The sequence below is a fragment of the Bos javanicus genome, chromosome 13 (assembly GCF_032452875.1).
Source record: "Bos javanicus breed banteng chromosome 13, ARS-OSU_banteng_1.0, whole genome shotgun sequence".
Classification (NCBI taxonomy): Eukaryota; Metazoa; Chordata; class Mammalia; order Artiodactyla; family Bovidae; genus Bos; species Bos javanicus.
Genome location: NC_083880.1, coordinates 20,847,285 through 20,870,451, shown reverse-complemented (window position 1 = coordinate 20,870,451; position 23,167 = coordinate 20,847,285). Strand labels below are relative to the sequence as shown.

The 23,167-nt window shown below is 37.9% G+C and overlaps 1 protein-coding gene across 1 annotated transcript in view; it reads right to left on the bottom strand.

The window, feature by feature from the left end:
- The window catches only part of MALRD1 (MAM and LDL receptor class A domain containing 1), a 555,525-nt gene that overhangs the window by 391,090 nt on the left and 141,268 nt on the right, over nt 1-23,167 (bottom strand). Inside the window, exon 20 of the mRNA XM_061435952.1 lies at nt 8,677-8,764. Coding sequence (XP_061291936.1) covers nt 8,677-8,764 — 88 coding nt within the window. The remainder of the gene's footprint in view (nt 1-8,676; nt 8,765-23,167) is intronic.

The following is a 23,167-nucleotide window of genomic DNA, read 5'->3' as shown; positions in this document are numbered from 1 at the left end:
GTATTCTTGCCTGGAGAATTCTGTGGACAGAGAAGCCTGGCAGGCTACAGGCCATGAGGTTGCAAAGAGTTGGACATGACTGAACAACTAACACTTTCACTTTTTTTTCCCCATGAAATGTAATTATACATATAGAAAAATGAACATAAAATATAGGCTTTTTTTTAAGGATAATGAAAGTCATATGCTTACCTTCAAGTTTATGAAAATAAAATTCACAAACAGATTTGAACCCTCTAGTGTTTCTCTGTTGATTCCAGACCCTCATTGCAATCTTCCCTGGTTCACAGAACACTGAAATTTGTGTTTTTTATTTCTTTGCTTTCATTTGTGTTCATATTTTCTTCATTTGCATATAAACCAAATAAGCTCTTACAGTGTTAACTTACTAGCTCATTATGTGACTAAATAACACCGAAATCCTTAGAATAGTGACCATATACATGGAGCACCATGTAGGTCCAATTTAAATAAAACACTGTTGAGAATCAAACTTTGGATGAATGGACTCATTCTTTTTATAATCTGCAACTTAATTTTTTCTTAACATTGTATATTCACCCACCCAACCTAATGTATGTTCTCGCAGTTTAGGGGTTGACTGCTGTATAATAGTTCACTATACGACTATGTAACATATGTTTTCATATGTTTTGTAACCATTATACCATCAGCAGTTCTTGAGTTGATCCTGTTTGAGGATTTGTTTGTTTGTACATTTCTCCTGATATACCTAGGTATGGAATTGCTTGGTCACAGAGCATGCATATTTAATTATAATAGATAATGCCAAACTGGGGCTTCTCTGGTGGCTCAATCTACCTGCAGTGCAGGAGACACGACTGACTAACACACACAATGCCAAACTGGTTTCAAAAGTAACTCCATCCATGTCTACACTCCCCAAGAATGCATAAACATTCTGGTCATATCACACATTCGTCATCCACTAGTGTAGCTAAGAATTACCTGTGTGTTTGTCATTTACTTTGCTGTCTATTCCCTTTTGCATCTCGGCCTTGGTTTGGCTCATTCTGTCTTATAATGTTGACATTTACACTGTTCATCTGGTAAGAGTCTGGTGCAGTAAATTCACTTTTTCATTTGATTGTGGATGTCATACTGAGTGCCTTTTGTCACCCTCATTCTTGAAAGAATTTTGCTTTGCTCTAGACTTACAGTCATTTTTTCTCAGAACTTTGCAAATAATATCCAACTGTCTTCCTAATTCCATTCTTCTGTAATTGTATTTTAATCTCTGGCTATTTTTAACATAATCTTCCTTTTTATTGTTTTTCTAATTCATTTCCATCAGCTCACATCTGGATTTATTCTAATATTTTTGCATGAGGTTGACTAGGCTTTTTAAATCTTCAAATTCTTTGTCCTTTTCTCATTACTCTGTATTCCACCAAAATTAATTAATCTTAAGTGTAGTATCTTTGTATTTGAGAGCACCAAAAGAACAATTGGAGGAAAGTGCTTTCTCCAGCTAAAATTGAAGTATTTTAACAGTCTTCTCCATTTGGGGTATTTAGTATCTCTCTCAAATAAAAGATGACAAAATTTTAAAGTTTTAAATTTAAAATAAGTCAGTTATTTGTCCAGTTTTATTTTCTAGAGACATAATAAAAAATATTAAGTCGCATAGACCACAGGCTTTGGACAAAACTGTTTCCTAGATATATGCTAAATCACTTTACAAAACTACACTAGAACACTAAAACAAGAATATTTCAGATTATAATCACTGAGTCTCAAATTTCTTCATTTATGCCTTGAAGAAATATTTCCAACATTTCTAAAGTTTTTTCAGAATCTGTATTTCCTTTCAAAGTACAGATTTTTCCTGAAGCATAATGCTTTCATGAAATTTATTATATTGAGATAAATGTAATGGGCACACCAAACAACTTAGTATTAGAAGGTAAAAAGCTGCCTGTGATATCCTAAAAGCATACACAATACAACACACACATTTTGCCACTGAAACAAATACCACCCATTGTAGAAGGAAGGGAGACTTGATCAAGAACAAATAAAGCTGGTAAGATGTGTAGGCAGAGGAGGAGAGATGTCAGAAATTCCATAACTCGGCCGGTTTGGCAGCAATAGCAAAAGCTACTCGGTGTGGACATGGTAAAAACTGTTGCTAAGCACTCTCCAAAGAGTTAATATCATTTCTCAATCTTAAGGTATCATCAGATGCAAGAAATGCCCTTGACTTAGTAACAACTTTCCTTGGAAAAATAAAATATGAATACCTTAGATAGTGATACTCATTCTCGCTCCTTATGCATGTTCAGTCATGTCTGACTCTTTGTGACCCCCTGGACTGTATCCCACAGACTCCTCTTGGAACTGTCCAGACAAGAATACTGGAGTGGGTTGCCATTTCCAACTCCAGGGAAACTTCCCGACTCAGAGATCGAATCTACATCTCTTGCATCTCCTGAATCGGCAGGCGAATTCTTTACAACTGTGCCCCCTGGGAAGTCCAATACTCACTCTAGTAATGAGTAATTCTAGTAACTAATCAATGTAATATGCATGCTGAATTCTGAAACTTTCAACTGGTGAAAAGTACCCACTCCTGGGCATATAGCCGGAGAAAAACACGATCTGAAAGGATACGTGCACCCCAGTGTTCATTGCAGAACTATTTATGATTTACAGACATTTACAGAGAGACAGATAAAGAAAATATGGTGCATGTATATAATGGAATATTACACAGAATTAAAAAGAATGAAATAATGCTATTTGCAGCAACGTAGATGGACCCAGAGATCGTCAAATGAGTGAAGTCAGAGAAGGAGAAGTATCACATGACATCTCTCATATGTGGAATACAAAAAGAAATGATGCAAAGGACTAACTTACAAAACAGACTCACAGACTTAGGAAATGAACTTTTGGTGGCAGGGGTGGGGGAAAGGATGGGGAGAAGAGATAGGGAATTTGGGATGGATATGCACACACAACTATATTTAAAATGGATAACCAACAAAAACCTACTGTATAGCACATGGAACTCTGCTCAATGTTATATGGCAGCCTGATTGGAGGGGAGTTTGGGGAAGAATGGATACATGTATATGTATGGCTGAGTGCCTTTGCTGTCCACCTGCAACTACCAAAACATTGTTAATTTGCTATATTCCAATACAAAATAGAAAGTGCAAATTAAAAAAACACAGAAAAGTATATAGGCAATTTTTCTTTCAGTTGGCAAAGAGTATGTTGTGATGCCATGTCATCACAGATCTATTCTTCCAAATAACTCAGGTATCTCACCAATAATGTGTTCTGCTGAAAGAAATGTACTTCTTGCTTTTCTGATTGAAGATGGAAGGCATAATGCAAAACAGATACTTCCTCTGGGATAATATTTTTAAACCTGAATGTCTGGTAACAATTCTTCCAAAATAATCTACTCTGAAGGTCTAATTCAAGGTGAAGGGAAAGCTATTTAACTTTGCCATCATTCCGCATCATTATCTACTCTGGGAATAGACAACATCATCACACACTAATGCAAAGAATCATACGATTCAATTGCATGGTTAAGATTGTCTACTTTCCCTAGAAATGTAATTAATCTTGTCTAAACAGCTGTTTCTCTATTTTCCTCCTGAATTAGATTTAAACCGAGAATCTCTGTCATCAAAGTACTGAAACAAAGGCAGTACAATCCATAATTGAGAATGGATTTGAAAATTATTAGAAACAACCTGAAGTTAAAAAATGAGAGAAGAATGACCTAAAAAGAGCAAGTAATAATCGTCTAGGATTAAGTGGAAAGAAACTAAGCTTATGGCATAAAAATTATTCAAGAAAAGTAATAAAGGTTTGCAGTTAAGAAGCTCAATCATTTGAGTCAAGGACATGGCAGAGGTAATGGAAAAAATAGAACAGATGTGAGAAATATTTTGGGGTTGAGAGTTAATAGGATCTGCAAGGGGGCAAGTTTAAGGGGAAAGCCAAAGATGACTATGGTATTTCAATCCTAGGTTGCTAGAAAAAACTGAGTTCATCCAAAAGGAATAAGGGAGATATGGTGGAAAGAGTTTGATTTTTGAGGAAATGGGTAAAAATGAAATAATCTACTTCACTTTAGCCATTTTTAGTATAAAATAAAATTACAGGTTACAAAACTGTATTTTGGACATGAGGTCAATAGTTTGTGTTTTTGGTTTTTTTTAGTTTTTATTTGTTTTGTTTCGTTAATCAAGAGGGGGAACATGCCATAGATAATGTTTATACTGAAAGCAAATCAATGTAAGTGATCCTACATACACTGATCCCATCTCAGCTAATGTGATGTCATGACAAAACACTGACTGATAATCATCAAAAGCAATATTTTTATTAAAAGCCTAATTTTTATTTTCATTTTCATCTTATAGTAAGATTACATCAACTTCCTTTATGAGACATATGGCTTCATCAGATTCTGCAGTTTCAACCTAAAGTTTCTTTTGTTATGAAGCCAACATGAAAACCACACAGTTCAGACAGTCTTTAAAATTCCATATTTTTATTCCAAAATGTAAACCAGAAAATTGGGACTAATGGTGTGTAACTGATATTTCACATCTCTGCCCTTGTTTCTGGCAGCTCTTTCCTCTCCACCTTGGAAACATCAGCCACAGAACACATGCAGCAGTATAATTAAAGCAGCAACAGTGTCCACAATGCCTTAGTTCTCTTTCTGAATTATTTATTCCCTTCCACCACTGGGGTTACAGCCATTCTCCCTAAGCTAAGAATGGGACGTGATTTGGGTACTGAAATCACACACCTCAGGTGAAAATCTCATTACAGCTTTCAACTGTGTATTCTCATCCCAGTCATCTACGTTCTTTAAGTTTGGTTTTTCAGATCCCTCAAATGGAAATCGCTTTTTCTTCCTTGGGAGGTGAATGCATTTGATGAGCAATATAATGATAGTGGTAAGCATTCTGATCCACAGAAGAAGACTGCACTCTGACATTTGATAGCTATGCAGCCTTAGACTGGCTATCTCCTTCTCAATGTGCTCCACAAAACTGGGATAACAAACACATCCAACCTATTTATCATTCAAGGTCTCTTCAACCTGTGATGGACCAAGCACTATTTCAGATTTTTAAAAGGTTACAGGATTATATGAGATGATATGGAGAGTGATAACAATATTTAAGGAAGTGTGTTTTTTAATATTTACTTATTCGTTTATGGCACTGGTGGGTCTTAGTTGCGGCACACAGGATCTTCGCTGAGGCCCAGGGACTTCTCTCTAGCTGTGGCACGAGGGCTCTAGAGCACACAGACTCGGAGCTGTTGCGGTGCATGGCCTTAGTTGTACTGCAGCATGTGGGATCCCAGTTCCCCTACCAGGGATCAACCTGCATGCCCTGCACTGGAAGGCAGATACCCAACCACTGGACCAACATGAAATACGACCATGTATCAGCTCCCTTTCTTTTAAGGACTTTCTGTATTTTCTGTCCTTGCCAAGCTCCCCAACTGTAGTGAATACTGCTGTGCCCCATTGTTAGGCTTGATCACTTAACTCGCTCTGACCAGTGGAAGCTAGTAGACACGAAGCCCTAATAAAAGCTTTAAGTGTGCTTTCTTTTTCTAACCCTCTGACTTAAAAACAGAATGTGTCAGACAAGGATTTGGTCCATCAGCTTGGGTCCCAGATAGATAGGACATACAGAACAGATATATAGTTTGGAACTACATGGAATTATGGGGCTTCCCTGGTAGCTCAATGATAAAGAATCTGCCCACCAATGCAGGAAGATGCAGGTTTGATCCTCAGGTCAGGAAGATCCCTGGAGTAGGAAATGGCGACCCACTCCAGTGTTCTTGCCCAGGAAATCCCAAGGACAGAGGAGCCTGATGGGCTACAGTCCATGGGGTCACAAAAGAGTCAGACACAACTCAGTGACTAAAACAATTAAAACAACATAGAATTATATGGAGATATGAACAAGAAGAGTGTATGTTTGCTGTTATTTTTCTATGCCAACTGACACACTTGAGAGCAAGAAATAAATGCTACTGGTTATAAGTCACTGAGATCTGGCTTTCAACAGAGGCTGACATATAGTATCTTACATACCTAATTAATATTTTAGCAATAGTAATAATAAACTAAAATACATAAGTACTTAAAAAAATAGACATCTCTCCACCTATCCACCCATCTATCCAATAGATGCTTATTAAGTACTACTATGCACCAGGTACCGTTTATACTACAAGGTAAGGTACAGCAGTGGTCAAATAAAATCCCTGCTCTCATGCAACATTATTATGGGAGAAAATCAAATTTGACTATAAGGTGATGATAGGTGTTGTGGAGAAAAACAGGAGATGGAAAATGTCAGGTAAAGAGATAAGAAGAGATGTGTGTATGTTTGAGAGAGAGGCGGGGTATAGGTTGAGAGAAGGTTTTCCTAGAGAAGAAATTCTCTATAAGTGATCAGAAAGAAGGAGGTGAAATGGATATCTGGAGGAAGCACATTCCAGGAGGAGGGGTAAGCAGGTATAAAAGGCCTGAGGCATAAGGGAGTTGCAGTAATCAAGGACCACTTGAGAGGTCTTATCATTGAGGGACGTCAGTTAGAAGCACATTGGTCAGGACTTCCCTGGTGGTTCAGTGGTTAAGAAATCACCTGCCAATGCAGGTGACAAAGGATTGATTCCCAGTCCTGGAGGATCCTACACGCTGTGGGGCAACTAAGTCCATGAGTCACAACTAATGCAGCCAACGCACCTAGAGCCCGTGCTCCACAACAGGAAGCCACTGCAGTGAGAAGCCTGCATACCTCAACTAGAGAGTCGCCCCTATTCACCGCAACTAGAGAAAGTCCATGTGCAACAATGAAGAGCCAGCACAGACAAAAATTAAACAAATAAATTTTTAAAAAGAAGGTGCTTTCAAAAAAAAGCACAGTGGTAGAAGGTAAAGACAGAGCCATATATGACAGTGCCAGTCATTTACTCCTTGGATGTTATTGTAAGAAGTTTGGCTTTTGTTCTGAATGAGATGGATGTCATAGCAAGCCTCAGGTTAGGGTGACATGAGCTTATGTAAGTTTGAAAAGGATCATTCTGGCTGCTGTTATGAGAAGAGATTATATGGTTCAAGGGTAGAAGCAGAGAGATCATTTAAAAAGCAATCACAAAAATCTATACAGAGACACTGGTGATTTGGACCAAGAGGAGAGAAGCAAGGAAAATGAGAAGTGGAGTATGGATACACGTGTAGCTAGTGGTTGATCTAATTTGTTGATGAAGTATAAGCAACTAGAGATAAATTGTCATTCACTGAGACAAGAAGAGAGGCAAAAATTATAGGATTGAGGAGACAATGGGTCATCAAAATTTTACTTTTACACATTGAGGGATAAAAGTAAACTTGTTGAATTCTGATTTTATCTTTGCTGGCCTTCCAGAGAGGGGTTTGACTCTGCAGAGTTCCATGGAAACTGCTACACTGAGGATGATAATTAACCCTGCCAGAATCATGAGCCGGAAAATTAGAGCTGGGGCATGTAGCTACAGCAGAAAGCACTGGAATCCAGCCCTCTGATTATGTCTGGGGAGGGGTAGATACTCTGATGGACCATTGCATGTAAAGTTTTCAGCATATGAAAAGGCTCTCCTTGGATTACTGCAATTGATTTTTAAACTACCAAACCTCTGATCACTCTGAGGAGGAGACGGTGCTTCTTCTTGTCATGCAGTTAAAAAATCTACAGTCTCAATCCCAAAATCACCTTCCAAGAGCTTGATATCTACCCCACTAGATCACTATGCACTGCTGGAATGAGTCTCCCTTGGGGCGTGTTTGTTTTAGGTTATTTCCCTAGTTATCTTTGAGATGCTCATTACATCTAAGTTTGGATACTGAATAGGTTGTTAGTATCCAAGTCTGGAGTCCAGCCTTCTTGGGCTTCCCTGGCAGCTCAGTTGGTAAATAATCCGCCTGCAACGTGGGAGACCTGGGTTAGATCTCTGGGTTGGGAAGATTCCCCTGGAGAAGGGAAGAGCTACTCACTCCAGTATTCTGGCCTGGAGAATTCCATGGACTGTATAGTCCATGGCATCTCTAAGAGTCAGACATGACTAAGTGACTTTCACTTTCTTTCTGGAGTTTGGGGTGGTGGGGGCAAAGTTTGAGGATGGAGATATAAATCTGGAATAAATATATTAGTTTTTTAATGGAAAGAAGTCTATAACTTGGAAAGGAAATGGCTGGCAGCAATCCTCAGGAATGTTTAAAGTGCAGCCTGAGAGTAAGACATCACTGAAGGTAACTGAATGGTTACTAAAGTCTCCAAAACAATGTAATTACAAAGCAATCAGTTCAGTTATTATAATTGCTCCCCCCCACCCAATATGATAGAATTACTGTTTAACCTCGGACACATTTTCCTAATACTTTGAATGGGATGGGATGTATACACAACTGATTCAAACCTCTTTACTATGTTTGCAAAGAGTTTGAAGAATTACAAAGATTTGCAACCTTTTCCAGGGTTAATATATTAAGAGAATAGAGAGAAGTGCAAATACTTTTGGAATATTTCTGGAAATGAAATATTGATTTCCTTGGAAGTTCTATTCAAGTAAACAGGCTTGAAAGCACTCATACATTGAAATATCCTTCCTTACCAGGGTAGAGAGTGCAGTCCATGAATGACAAATCATCAATTGCAATGTCTCCAGTAAAGCCATCTCCCACTGAAGCCTCCACTGAAATCTAAGGACAATATAAGAAACTTGTTGATATTGTGAAGGAAATTCATTTATGGATACACATGGTTGAAAAAGAATTCAGAATTTACCTAAAGACAATCTCCTCTTCTGAACCATTAAAATCATACTTTGTAAAACTCTCCATAAGCAGGCATCTTGTCTCTCTACCAAATACTTCCAGTCATAGGAAGCGCCACACCTTACTGGGCCCATTATATCCACGAAGCCCACTTTCACCCTGCTTCTGGTCAAAGTTTTGATTTTTTGAGATTTCAGTGTATCAGACTGATATCTACTTCTTTATAACTTTCCATCATTAATTCTAGACTTGTCTTGCTTTCCTCCGAGCCTTTAAGGCAAATTACTGAACCTCTGCCCAGCGTTGCCCTAGTAGCTCATCTGTTTCCAAGGTTAAATCTCTTCATCCTTCAAGAAACCCAATTTGTTGCCAGAGGTACTTGCTAGACTGCACATTGTGAAGAGCTTTAAAATTTTTCTCACATCGACCTTATTCTGTAACACTTTATGAAACCGGCTAATCGTTATTAGATCTCCTTCAGAACCACATTAATCACAGTGAACTCAGATGACATCGGTGCTGTTATACGAGCTGCAATTCCACTGCAACTCCAGTAAAATATGAAATACTGACAAACCACGATAGTATGTGGCAGATTGTAATTAGGGCTGAGCTTTACTATAGCAGAATTAATCATGATGAATTATTTTAATACTCATGCAAATATGTTGCACACTTACTAGGAATTCTGCTATATAATGAAGAACAGTAAGCAAACTCAAAAAAGCACATTCCCTTTTTCTACTAGTATAGGAATATATGTTTCTGTTTCATTTTTCCTCACAAATGCTATATATGGAAATTGAAATTTTATTTCATTCTTCAAATTCTATCCTCCATTAAAAGTTGTTTCATACATTATTCATGCCCTAAAGAAGATAATTAAAAAGGTCAAATTACTGACTGTAAGCCTCTTGACATCTTCCACCAGCTTTCTAGATTTTCTCCAGAATTACTAGAATTTTCTCCCTGATATGTCACTAAGGAAATTAATCAATTTGGAAAAGGTTTATGCATTCAACTAATGGGCAAATATAGTCCACCTAACACTGCCTGAATAACAGGAAGTCGCCTGCTGTTTCAAAATGGATCACTGCAAATATAAAATGCACCCTTCTTTTCACCACCAGCACGATTAAAATAAAACATTACAGGGGGAGAAAAGAGGAACACAATTGTATTCTAATAAACAAACAAAAAGCCAGCAGTCAGAATTTGACAGAACACACTGTAATAAAATCTCTCTTATTTTATAGAAAATAAAAAGAGCAGTTGGGTGAACAGTAAGAAAAAAGGTGTAAGGACTGATTAATAACTATACATTAATTAATTACTAATACATGCATTGGATCAATATTATTGCAATACAACAGAGGACATGGTAACAAGAGGCTCAGAAGATGTAAGTAAAAGGAAAAATTAGGATAAATAAAAATAAGCATTACTAACTTGGCTACACCGCTCATGCTTATCTTGCTTTATTCGCGAGAAGGAATAGAAAATTGATAGAATCTCAAGTCTATGATAAGCACAACTGTACATATAAATATCTATAAGCTAACTATATGGGTATATAACCACACATAGCTCTATTCAAGTGGGTGGGTGGGCTCAAGTGTCCCAAAGCATTCCTTTTGTTGTCTTTATATAGTCACAAATTCAAGAATTGGCCATTTGAGAAAGTCACAAATTCTCTCATTTACAGTCCACACCAGGTAAGCAGCATTTGTGAGTGGATGCTGTCTATACAAGGAGTATTTGCATTAGGGTTACTTCACATTACACAATAAGCATTTTGATATTGTTTCTACTAGCACTGTCAGTGGGAAGACACAGATATAATCCATGGCAGAGGACAGTTGGGTCTTGCTCTAAGACAAAAATTAACCATAATTTTTACCTAAATATCTTCAATTTCCTAACCTCTAAATGGTAGCATCCTTGAGAAAGAATGAACAAAAATTTCAAGCTGAGATACTAAAAAAGTCAATTTGCATATATAACTGCAGTCTCAGCCTCTTTTGAATATTTAATTAAGGCAGACATTTAAAAAGCTTACTTGATAATCATATCTTGAGAAAAAGTCATGAATGTTAAAGTTCAATTCTACTTCTGTCCTGTATTTATTTCAGTCTTGCAAAAAGCTTTGCAAATTATCCTTAGAAACTAGTCACAAGAAAGAGCAAACCCAAGTGTCTCTATTCTGGAAAACTCACTTTCTCTCTTGGTGTTTTTCCCAGAATAAATGGAAGGCTGTTAAAACACTAATGTTATTGTATGCAAGGCAGTATTGCCACTCTGGACATTAGGGAAGCCAAATTTTCCTCCTAAGTTTCATTAGCACCTTACTGAATGACTTAAAAAGCAACTGAAAATTCCAGTTCGGTCTGAATGACCTGCATTATCTGCAGAGGCCAATTCTACTTACATGAGAACTATTACTGGCTTGAAAATTTTATAAAGTAATCCAGCCCTTTTTAGTTGTTCTTTTCATGGGCTGTTGCATGCTCCAAATAAAGATGGAGTGGCCTTGTCAGCTATATTGGAAATTTTAGCTCTAATGTAGCCAAAAACTCTTATATTAATAAGCCTCTAGAGACTTGTCTGAATAGATTCTTTTCCATATTGAGGAAACCAAGTTATTCACCAAAGTGTTTACATGATATAAAACTAATCATTCATATGTAAGACAGAATTTAATCATATTTTTTACCAAAATACCTTCAATTTCCTAACATATGCATATTAATTCATAAATGATTTATATACATGTATATATATTATGTATGTACATATATATACATGTACATATGTACATATACACATACACATACTCTATTAACTCAAAGGAAAAATGGAATGGAGTCAGCCTGCCACTTAGTTTAACCACCCTGCATTGGGAAAAAAATTACAAAATTCTAGGATAATATATATCCATTTTTAATATAACTCATCTTCAGAAAGATTTGAAATTCTTGCTTAAAATTTATAAAAAGCACAAATCCTGGGTGGAGCAACTAGAAATCCAATGCATTGATGATAGGAATTCAAAATGATACAGTCACTATGAAAAATAGTTTGGCAGAAATAAACCCGTGCACTTAATGATAAATTAATGAATGACAAAGGAGGTAAGAATATACAATGGAGAAAAGATAGTCTCTTTATAAGTGTTTCTGGGAAAATTGACAGCTACATGTTAAAGAATGAAATCATAACATTCTCTAACACTATATACAAAAATAAACTCAAAATGGATTAAAGACCTGAGATCAGAAACCATAATAGTCCTAGAGGAAAGCATAGGCAGAACACTCTTCAACAAAAATCACAGCAATATTTTTTTTGAAATCTGTCTTCTAAAACAAAAATAGAATAAAAAGATAAACACATTGGGCCTAGTTAAACTGAAAAGCTTTTGCACAGCAAAGGAAACCATCAGCAAAATGAAAAGAAAACCTTCTGAATGGGAGAAGATTTTTGCAAATGATGTGACCTACAGGGAGTTAATATCCAACATATATAAACAGCTTCTACAACTTAACATCAGGAAAACAAACCACCTAATTTAAAAAAAATGGGCAGAAGAGCTGAATTTTCCTAAGAGGAAATGCAGATGCCCAACACGCATAAGCAGAGATGCTCCACATCACTAAGCTTCAGGAGAATGCAAATTAGAACCATGATGAGATACCACCTCACACTCATCAGAACGGCTATCATCAAAAAGAACACAAGTAACAAATGTTGACTAGGATGTGGTGGAAAGGGAACCCTCCTGCACTGCTGCATGTGTACATGTGCTCAGTCATGTCCAAATCTTTGCGACCCCGTATACTGCAGCCCACCAGGTTCCTCTGTCCATGGGATTTTCCAGGTAAGAGTAGCGGAATGGGTTTCCATTTCCTCCTCCAGGGGTTCTTCCCAACCCAGGGACAGAACCCAAGTTTCCTGCATTGGCATGTGGATTCTTAACCACTGAGCCACCTGGGAAGCCCTCCTACACTGTCGGTGGGAATGTAAATTGGCACAGCCACTATGGAGTTTTCTCAAAACACTAAAACTACCATATGACTCAGCTTATATATCTAAAAAAAAAATACCATATTTCTTCTTGTCAGGCTTCACAATATATGGATTGGTAAGAATTCGGTTTTTCTGGGCAAATCTACTTTGGCATCGTGCCAACTGTTCCCCTGGTTACCAAGAAGGAAAAAAAGTCTTCCCTGTCCTGGCGTTTCTCATCATCAATGACAGAAGAGACTAAATGGTGATGGTTCAGTCCTTGTGAACTTAGTTTAACCCCAACAGTGCTTTCAAGTAGAAAAGTGAAAGTGGCTCAGTTATGCCCAACTCTTTGCAACACCACGGACTATACAGTCCATGGAATTCTCCAGGCTGGAATACTGGATTGGTTAGCCTTTCCCTTCTCCAGGCGATCTTCCTAACCCAGGGATCGAACCCAGGTCTCCCACACTGCAGGTGGATCCTTCACCAGCTGAGCCACAAGGGAAGCCCAAGAATACACATATTGGAGTGGGTAGCCTATCCCCTCTGCAGCAGATCTTCCCAACCCAGGAATGGAACAGGGGTCTTCTGCATTGCAGGCAGACTCTTAACCAACTGAGCTATAAGGGAAGCCTGTGTCAAGTAGAATAGGTTGCCAAATACTTCCTAAAAAAAATTTTTTTTCTTGATGTGGACCATTTAAAAAGTCTTGTTTGAATACATTATTGCTTCTGTTTTATATTTTGGCTTTTCAAGGTCTCAGCTTCACAATCGGGGATCACACCTGCACTCCCTGCATTGGAAGGCTAAGAAGTCTTAACCATTGTACCACCAGGGAAGTCCCAGCAAATACTTCTAAGACAGGATGTTTCTCAAGAAGATACTGCCTGCAGTTGCTGCAGTCCCCATTACTCCCTATCAAACGTAACTCTAAGGCTGAAAGTCAGTTGCCATTAATTATTTTACACCCGAACCAATTCTCTTAATTCACATCCCTTGCCTGGTTTCCATGGGCACTTGGGTTTGCAATTCCTTGTGCATACTGGTTAGGTTAGAAACCATGAAGGGTCTGGGACTTTATCCTACTTTCAAGCTAACAAGTTAGGCTGTCACTGTTTCATATACATACACTGAGAGAAGATACAAGAGATTGACTTAGAGAGATGGCAAAAAACATCAGCCAGAGAAATGTCTTCCATTGCTTTCCCACTTCCTGCAGGGGAAACATGATATGTGCCAGTCTTTTTTCTGCCTGAGTGGTGGGCTGCATCATAGAAGAAGAACCCCAACATTAGGAGATTCCAGCTGTTAGAAGCTACTGGCACAACTGAAGGACAAGGAGGAGGAGGAGATGGTGACACAGGAGGGAAGGAAGGGGATGGGCTCTAGGTAGGTTAAGTAACTGTGGAACACAAGCAAATGTCTCAGGGTAAACTCTATGCAATAGATTATTTGCTCAGAAGCTGAACAACACAGGACATACAAAATGCACGGAGCAGCCTAGGTGGGAGGGGAGTTTGGGAGAGAATGGATACATGCATATATATGGCTGAGTCACTGTGCTGTGCACCTGAAACCATCACATTATTAATCAGCTATACCACATATAAAATTAAAAAACATTTTTTTAAATGTATGGAGAACTGTCTCCCAATGGGGAAGTTGGACAGTATACTTAATTTGTGGAAGTATGATAATCCCTTCATGTATGTAAAAACTGAAATATTTATCTAAATTCAGCCTCCTTTCCTCTTATACCTCATTTTATACTCTTCTGAACTGAATGAGAGTAACTTGTTAGAGTCTCTCAGAGATGGTTATCCACCTGCTGTTGGCCCAGCTCCTTTTCCACCCACAAAAATCTTTTCCCATGAAAGCTGCTGCTATATTAACAGTAGAGATTTTTTAAAATTCAAGAAGCAAAGAATGGGGTTGAAGAAATAAGGTCACTGAAAACTTCATACAAGCTTCCTCATTCAGATAAAAAATTTTTTCTATTATTCTTCTTGAATGAAAAAGACAGAAACCTAAAATAAAAAAAACGCTGAGTATTCAGGTCACATTATTTGGATTTGCTTTCCACAGTTTTTAAAGGATTGGCAAGCCACAAAGCTTATTTCTGATACTCTTCTCTCTACCATTTTAGATGTACAGGAAGAGTCAAAATTTGGGCAAGTTTTTTTCCTCCTTGCCAATTCTTAACAGTGCCTTTCTGGAACTTGCCTAACTAGATTTTAAAAGGGATAAATGTTGATCAATTTGAAATTAATTTGCTACTTGAAACTGGACACATTCACATGCTATATTAGAGCATCCTCCAGGGACTCATCTAGACCATAACCCATTACACATCTCATCAATTATGTGAATGAAGATAAATAGTTCTCAATTTCTCTAGTTCTAAGAATTTATACAGAACCAATTTGATTGGTGGTTACAAAGAAGCATTTAATTGAAAAAAGCCTGGTCAGTATCAGAGAAAAGTGATGCAGGTTTGGAATTATTGACTTAAAAGTTCAGAAAACTGTGGTTTTATTAAAATGATTCAATAAGATATAATAGAATTTTAACAGAATGCGATGTAATACTGTCTGAGTGACTGGTTCACATGTGCCAAAATCATTTAAGAAGCATAGTGTTGAAATTCTTAAAGGTTATCTTTTTTTCAATTAAAACTCATTTTTTATCCTCCATACTATTAAAAATAATATTTAAAGGTAGAGTAGAACCACAGTTTATTATTTTGAAATCACATGCCCTCTCAATCTCCTTGTGAAAGGATAAAGCTCCAAAGCTACCCCCTACCTCCATATGGGTACTTCTTAAAACTGATGTAGACAGAAAGTGAGAAAAATCGGGTCACGCATTTAAACTCCAACGATAACACACATCTGTCCTTTGCCCTGCTTCCGCATCTCATAATATCCAGCCCGTGATGACTGTGAATTAAAAAATCCCATTTCAAGTCTCAGTTTTAGATTATTACTTCCTCAGAGAAGCCATCCTTGATCACTCAAATTGAAGCTATTTTCCTTTAACAACGTCTCATTTTAATTATTTTGTTACCTAATTTGTAAGTATATTGTTATGCGTGCATTTCAATGTCTGTCTCTTCTTGGAGACTTTAAGGACAAGTGACATGAGGCTCGCTGAGGGACACACAAAGCTGTATGCACCCAGCACCTGCACCCTGATAAGCATGCGGTGAGAATTGACTATTACAGGGAAAAACCAAACTAATTTCAACTAAAACTATACATGTTACTCTTGATGCCTTACTTCATTGCCCACATTTCCTTTCCTTTTTTAAAAAAAAAAAAAAAAAAAAAACTTATTTGGTTGTGCCCAGTCTAAGTTGTGGCATATACAATCTAGTTCCTTGACTAGGGATCCAACCTGGGTCCCCCTGCTTTGGAAGCATGGAGTCTTAGCCACTGAACTACCAGGAAAATCCTAAGCTGGTGTTTTCTAAATGCAACTTAAGAGAAAAAATAGGCCTCCTGATGCCATTTAAGCAATAAACTTGAATGAACGGTCACACTTATATCTCCAGGTATTATTAAAATAAATTCAGATATTAAATAATGGTAACACCTAATTTAGACATCATTTAATCCACTATCTCCTAAACTTGTCTCACCATCAGAATCACCAAAGGTTTCTATTAAAAGTGCAGATTCATAGGACTCTCCTCTGGGGCTTCTGATACAGTGCATGAGAGAACTTGTATTTTTTTTTAATGCTCCAGATGTTTTGATAACTAAGAAAATTTGGGAACTACTAATCCAATCCAAATTCTGTGTTTCAAAGAATAAAGTGGATTCCCAAAGAAATAAAGTTCTTTATAAGATAACTGAGACACCTCACCACACACACATACAAATGCCTCAGAGATGAAAAGTATTCTGCCCAATAACGGAGGTAAGACATAGTAAATGAATGCCACTTGAACCAGTTTCTGTCCACACAGTGCTACCAGGAGAATGTAAATTATGCACAGACTTATTTTGTTGCTCAAAAGGAAACTTTTTCCTGAACTCTGGAGGATCTCTAGCTGTATTTTGTAGCTTCCTGTATGTCAACTAAAGCCTTGAAGGAAAAATTATTTTTAATTTTGATATATAAATGCCCTATAAATTTCTACTTCCTAAGAATCCATTCTATTTTCTCTAGTTCTCTACCATCACCTATTCTATACCTAAAATTACCACTGCATCTCATAGTCAGCTCTCAGTATTCAAGCTTAAGTGCATTAGGGTGAGCCTCCTTAAATGGCAAAATTTCAATACTGAAACAAAATTAAAACTAGTACAATACGGAAGCCACTTAGTGTAGGGTTCACTTACACCTGCTTTTCATCCCCAAGATTTAAGTCTGTATTGAATTTGTTATAATATTGCTTCTGTTTTGTGTTTTGGTTTTTTGGCCACAAGGTATGTGGGATCTTAGCTACCTGACCAGGGATTGAACTTGCACCCCTTGCATTGCAAGGCAATGTCTGAACCACTGGAGCGCTAGGGAAATTGCCATCCTCAGGATTTTTTAATGTATTTCTTTCTTCTACTTTTTTATTGGAATATAAATTGCTTTACAATGTTAGTTTCTGCTGAACAATGAAATGAATCAGCAATATACATACATAGCAAGTTTACTGATAGAAATCAACAGTCACTCGAATGTACTGAAAAGTCAGCTAAATTGGATGAGATTTAACTCATTGCTCTGTCTGGATCATCCCAGTTCATGGAGCCTCTGCGGCAGGTACAGACAGGCGGCCACTAATCAGAGACAGTTGTCCTTGCTCTTAACTCACACCCAAGGCCACAAGTTTTCATATTTGTTAAAAAGACCAAGACACAGAATGACAAGTTTACATTTTTTTTTCCTGGTGGGTAGATGAGCTTTTTAATAACTGCCAAAGGAAGTCTAAACTCTACATATATACAGCTTGCTTTCTGAGTTGCATATTCACATCTGCTGGTTCTATAGAAAATGCAAGTAAGCAATGGCCTCAAAAAAGTCATTAGCTCTAGAGCTTTCTTCATTTTGAATCCCGTGGAAACGAAAGCTTCACCTATCACTAATCTATTAAAAATTAATTTCACATGAAATTGTCTAAGTAAGCAAGGGAAGGTAAGGCACCTGAGAAAGCAATCAGTGGAGGAATAAAAGTAGAAAATCATATGTACTGACAGCATGATGTCACATGGTAATTAAAAAAAAATACCACCTAAAGTCTTAAATCCTGCATTAAAGGATCATTTTTAAAAACTAGACTGTTTTGGACACATTTTAGATAGGAGAATGGAAAGTCATACATACAGATTATTAAAGTGTTTCCTTCAGTGTAATTTTAGTATAGGACATTCACTTTCATATAATTCTTAAGAGTCAGAGATTTAAAAGGCAAGTTGCTCTGTCAAACCCTCAGTTTCATGCTCTTTGCATCTCCTCCATCCGTGTGTTAGCGACCTCTTTTCAACCTATTCTGTCAATCCTTCTGAAAATATATATTTTGTTTTCACCTCATCAGAAAACCATTACTCCACATCCTACCTGTCTGAGCAAGCAGAAGACTGGTTGTGGCCCAAGCTTGTTTTTAGTATATATTTCTAAACCAAGATGATTGGGAAGAATTGATACAATTCCCAATATACTTTTCAGTTAACAATCAGTGTGATCTGACTCCAGGGTAAGACAAAAAAGGCCTGAAAGCACGGTCTAACTATGCCTTTCTAACAGACCTAAATAAATCATAAAGCAGAAATACTCAAAAGTCACATTCAAATTGGTAATGTGGCAACATAAGAAAAACAAAGAATCATACCTAAGGATGACATACAACATACCAGTCCATTCTGAAGGAGATCAGCCCTGGGATTTCTTTGGAAGGACTGATGCTAAAGCTGAAACTCCAGTACTTTGGCCACCTCATGCAAAGAGTTGACTCATTGGAAAAGACTCTGATGCTGGGAGGGATTGGGGGCAGGAGGAGAAGGGGACGACAGAGGATGAGATGGCTGGATGGCATCACTGACTCGATGGACGTGAGTCTGAGTGAACTCCAGGAGTTGATGATGGACAGGGAGGCCTGGTGTGCCGTGATTCATGGGGTCGCAAAGAGTTGGACACGACTGAGCGACTGAACTGAACTGAACCGAAGGATGAACAGCAATTCTACTTCTATTATAATATTAAAGTGTATAATGATCTTGTGAACTCCATAGTGGCTTTCTGCAAAGATCAGGACTCAACAAAGTCATAACTTAGGTGTTTTTTTTTCCCCCCCTTTTAATTGGAGGCTTTATTTTTTAAATGTTTGTTTTCTCAACTGGAACACCCCATTTGTTGTTGTTTAGTCACTCAGTCATCTCTGACTCTTTGTGACCCCATGGACTCCTCTCTCCATGGGATTTCCCAGGCAAGAATACTTGGGATACAAGAATTGGGTTGTATATAAGAAATGGGTTGCCATTTCCTTCTCCAGGGGATCTTCCTGACCCAGGAATAGAACCCATGTGTTCTGCATTGGCAAGCAGGTTCTTAACTGCTGAGGCACCAAGGAAACCCAACAACAAAAGTTGCTTTCATTCTACCATGACTCCCTTGAGTAGTCCAGAGACCAACACTGTGGTTCATGACATCTAAAATATTTATCACCTTGCTCTTAACAAGAGAAGTCTGCAAATGGCTGATACAGATTAAAAATATTTTGCCTGTCAGAATCAATAACAATTAAAACGTCCTTTTATAATCTTTCATTTTTTAAACTATGTACTTATTTAAATTAAAAAATGTAAAAATATCTCAACAAATCACTTAATACTAAATAATTTAGACTGAACTGTTTTAAAGCTGCCTTTTTTAGAAACTTAGAAACTTACTTCCTTTCTATCAAAGTAAAGTTTAAGAATCTGTGCTCAATTTAGTTCCAAACCTGGAAAAAAAAATCTGTTAGGAATATTTGTAGATCCTTTCAATTTTAAAAGCCTTTGATAAACTTTTGAAATATAAAATGTATTTCATGTACTCTATTCTTACATATAACCTGGGGTGAGTCTTACTCTTAGGTGAAGCATACAAAAAGGAAAGGTAAAAGTTTGTGAAAAGATTTTGAAGTATTTGGGAAAATTACAGTGAAATCCATAAAGCCAAATTTTCTATATAGCTATCTTCCATTTTATATGTGTTTGGCGGTTTTAGAGGTAGGAGTATAGATTTTGGAGATATAAATAGAATATCAAACTATCTTCCCTAATATTGAAAGTAAATATTTTGAGAATTTAGGAAGGAAGGAAGGAGGAGGAGCAGAGTGAGATACAAAAGGAAGGAAGGCAGCTTAAAAGGATGACTTAGCAGCTTGGCTGTCTCTGTGATGGAACCTCATGGGCCTTCTGAGGAGCTGAATGAAATGGTCTAAGAAACATCCAATCCATTAGGGTAGAAGGAAGGGCTTCATCCCCTACTGGTCATGAAGTGGGTCCCAGGGCATGAACTTTCCCACACTCCTGGGCAGCACCTGTACGAACATCCCACCTCCTAAACAACAGAAGCCATGAGCTGTGGGCCAGTGCAGGCCCACAGGACCTGGACCTGTAATAGGACCCAGGTTCGGGTCCTATTACACCCGAACAGAGTGGTTCAAGCCCTAGTGGAAGTTTATGAAGAACTGGCTGTTACAGCAGAAGGTAAAATAAAATATGTGCCCGAAAGATTGAGAACTGGTGCCCAGGTATCCAAAACAGGGTCCCATTCACCTTAAGTGGGAACTAAGAAACATTTTCCTTCGCCTTATAAGAAATGCAGACCTGTACCTTTTAAGAACATCTAGGTTAATTAATGCAAAAGGCAATGGCACCCCACTCCAGTACTCTTGCCTGGAAAATCCCATGGACGGAGGAGCCTGGTAGGCTGCAGTCCATGGGGTTGAGAAGAGTCGGACACGACTGAGCGAATTCCCTTTCACTTTTCACTTTCATGTATTGGAGAAGGAAATGGCAACCCACTCCAGTGTTCTTGCCTGGAGAATCCCAGGGACGGGGGAGCCTGATGGGCTGTCATGACTGAAGTGACTTAGCAGTAGCAGCAGGTTAATTAAGCACTACTTAAGCACATTGATGAGTCACCTAATTTTACCTACTCTGGTTTTCCCACTTTCAACATTTTCTCTGCATGAATCAATTCTATACTTTCAATTACAACCAGTATGTTGATTACCCCAAACCTCTTTTCACTCCATACTTCCCTAAACCTCAGACTTTTTTCCCTCAACCCTAAATTTGAGATTTTTTTTTCCAAAAAGAAATGTCCCTCAGAGTTTCTGATGGCCCTCAAAGTTTTAAAATGTCTTTCAATAACTCCTCTTTCTACCTAAAACTTCCTTTCTTTTGCTCTCTGTTCTATATTTCAAATGATGGCTCCTACTGTTGTTACCACCAGAATCTTGAATTATTCTGGACTATTCCCCATCATTCACACCATACATGCAAGCCTCAGTGGCATTACTTTCTAAATATTTCTTGAATCCTTTTCATTCCATCTATATTAGCCCATGTTCCCAGCTTAGGCTCTAGCTGTCTCCTAAGCTGCATACATACGCATATACAAATACACACATACACACACACACATATATATACATGTATATAATTGATTATTTTTTAATGGTAAGCCCTACTTCAAAAATGTTCTCCTCACAGCTAACAGAGTGATGGATCTGACAGTGATCCAAAAGTGGACCACTTTTGGATGGAGTGATCCAAAAGTGATGGATCACTTTTGATCGGCTCACTAAACTGATTAAGACCTTCAATGGTGCTCATTAGCTCATGGTTAGTGTATGCATTTGTGACCATGACAAGTGAGTCATTCCCTGCTCTGGCTTCTGTCTACCTTCCTCTGCCTCTAACTTCATGCACCATGAACTACAGAAGTACTTGGTGGTTCTTCCAATCAGCATGCTGCTTCTCATCTGTATATATTTGCATCAGCTTCTGTGGCTCCTTAATCCTGACCCTCAGCCCCAACACAGGCCATCACCTATAGATACTGTATAGATACATAAATCGTACAACTCCTGCCTTGATATCACCATTCCTAGTCAAGATGTCACTCTTCTAAAAAAATAATTTTTATTGTAACTATTTGCTTGAGTATATCTGTCTCACTTTAGAATGTGAGCTCCATGAGGACAATGACCATCCTCTACTTGTACTTGTATGCCACCAAGTAGCATAGCGCCTGAGGCAATGGAGGGCCTAAAATCAGTGAACAAATTAAGACAGACATGAATTAGCACTTAAGTTAAAATTTACACAGAGAGATTATACTTACAAGTTAATTTTGTTATTTATGTTCCATTTCTTTCAGGATTAATGATTTACTTTTAGTATGCTCAACACATTTTTCTGATATTTAAAAAAAAAGAGGAACTAAATGGCTATCTCTAAAATATACAACAGTAGAGCTGTTGTATATTTGAATTTGAATTATCTGAAAAGAAATTTAAAACAAACTCTGATCTTAAATGTGCATTCAGTTCACTTCAGTCACTCAGTCCTGTCCGACTCTTTGCAACCCCATGAACTGCAGCACACCAGACCTCCCTGTCCATCACCAACTCCCGGAGTTCACCCAAACTCATGTCCATCGAGTCCGTGATGCCATCCAGCCATCTCATCCTCTGTCGTCCCCTTCTCCTCCTGCCCCCAATCCCTCCCAGCATCAGAGGCTTTTCCAATGAGTCAACTCTTCGCATGAGGTGGCCAAAGTACTGGAGTTTCAGCTTTAGCATCAGTCCTTCCAAAGAAATCCCAGGGCTGATCTCCTTCAGAATGGACTGGTTAGATCTCCTTGCAGTCCAAGGGACTCTCAAGAGTCTTCTCCAACACCACAGTTCAAAAGCATCAATTCTTCAGCACTCAGCCTTCTTCACAGTCCAACTCTCACATCCATACATGACCACAGGAAAAACCATAGCCTTGACTAGACGGACCTTTGTTGGCAAAGTAATATCTCTGCTTTTGAATATGCTATCTAGGTTGGTCATAACTTTCCTTCCAAGGAGTAAGCGTCTTTTAATTTCATGGCTGCAATCACCATCTGCAGTGATTTTGGAGCTCAAAAAAATAAAGTCTGACACTTTCAACTGTTTCCCCATCTATTTCTCATGAAGTGATGGGACCAGAGCCATGATCTTTGTTTTCTGAATGTTGAGCTTTAAGCCAACTTTTTCACTCTCCTCTTTCACTTTCATCAAGAGGCTTTTTAGTTCCTCTTCATTTTCTGCTATAAGGGTGGTGTCATCTGCATATCTGAGGT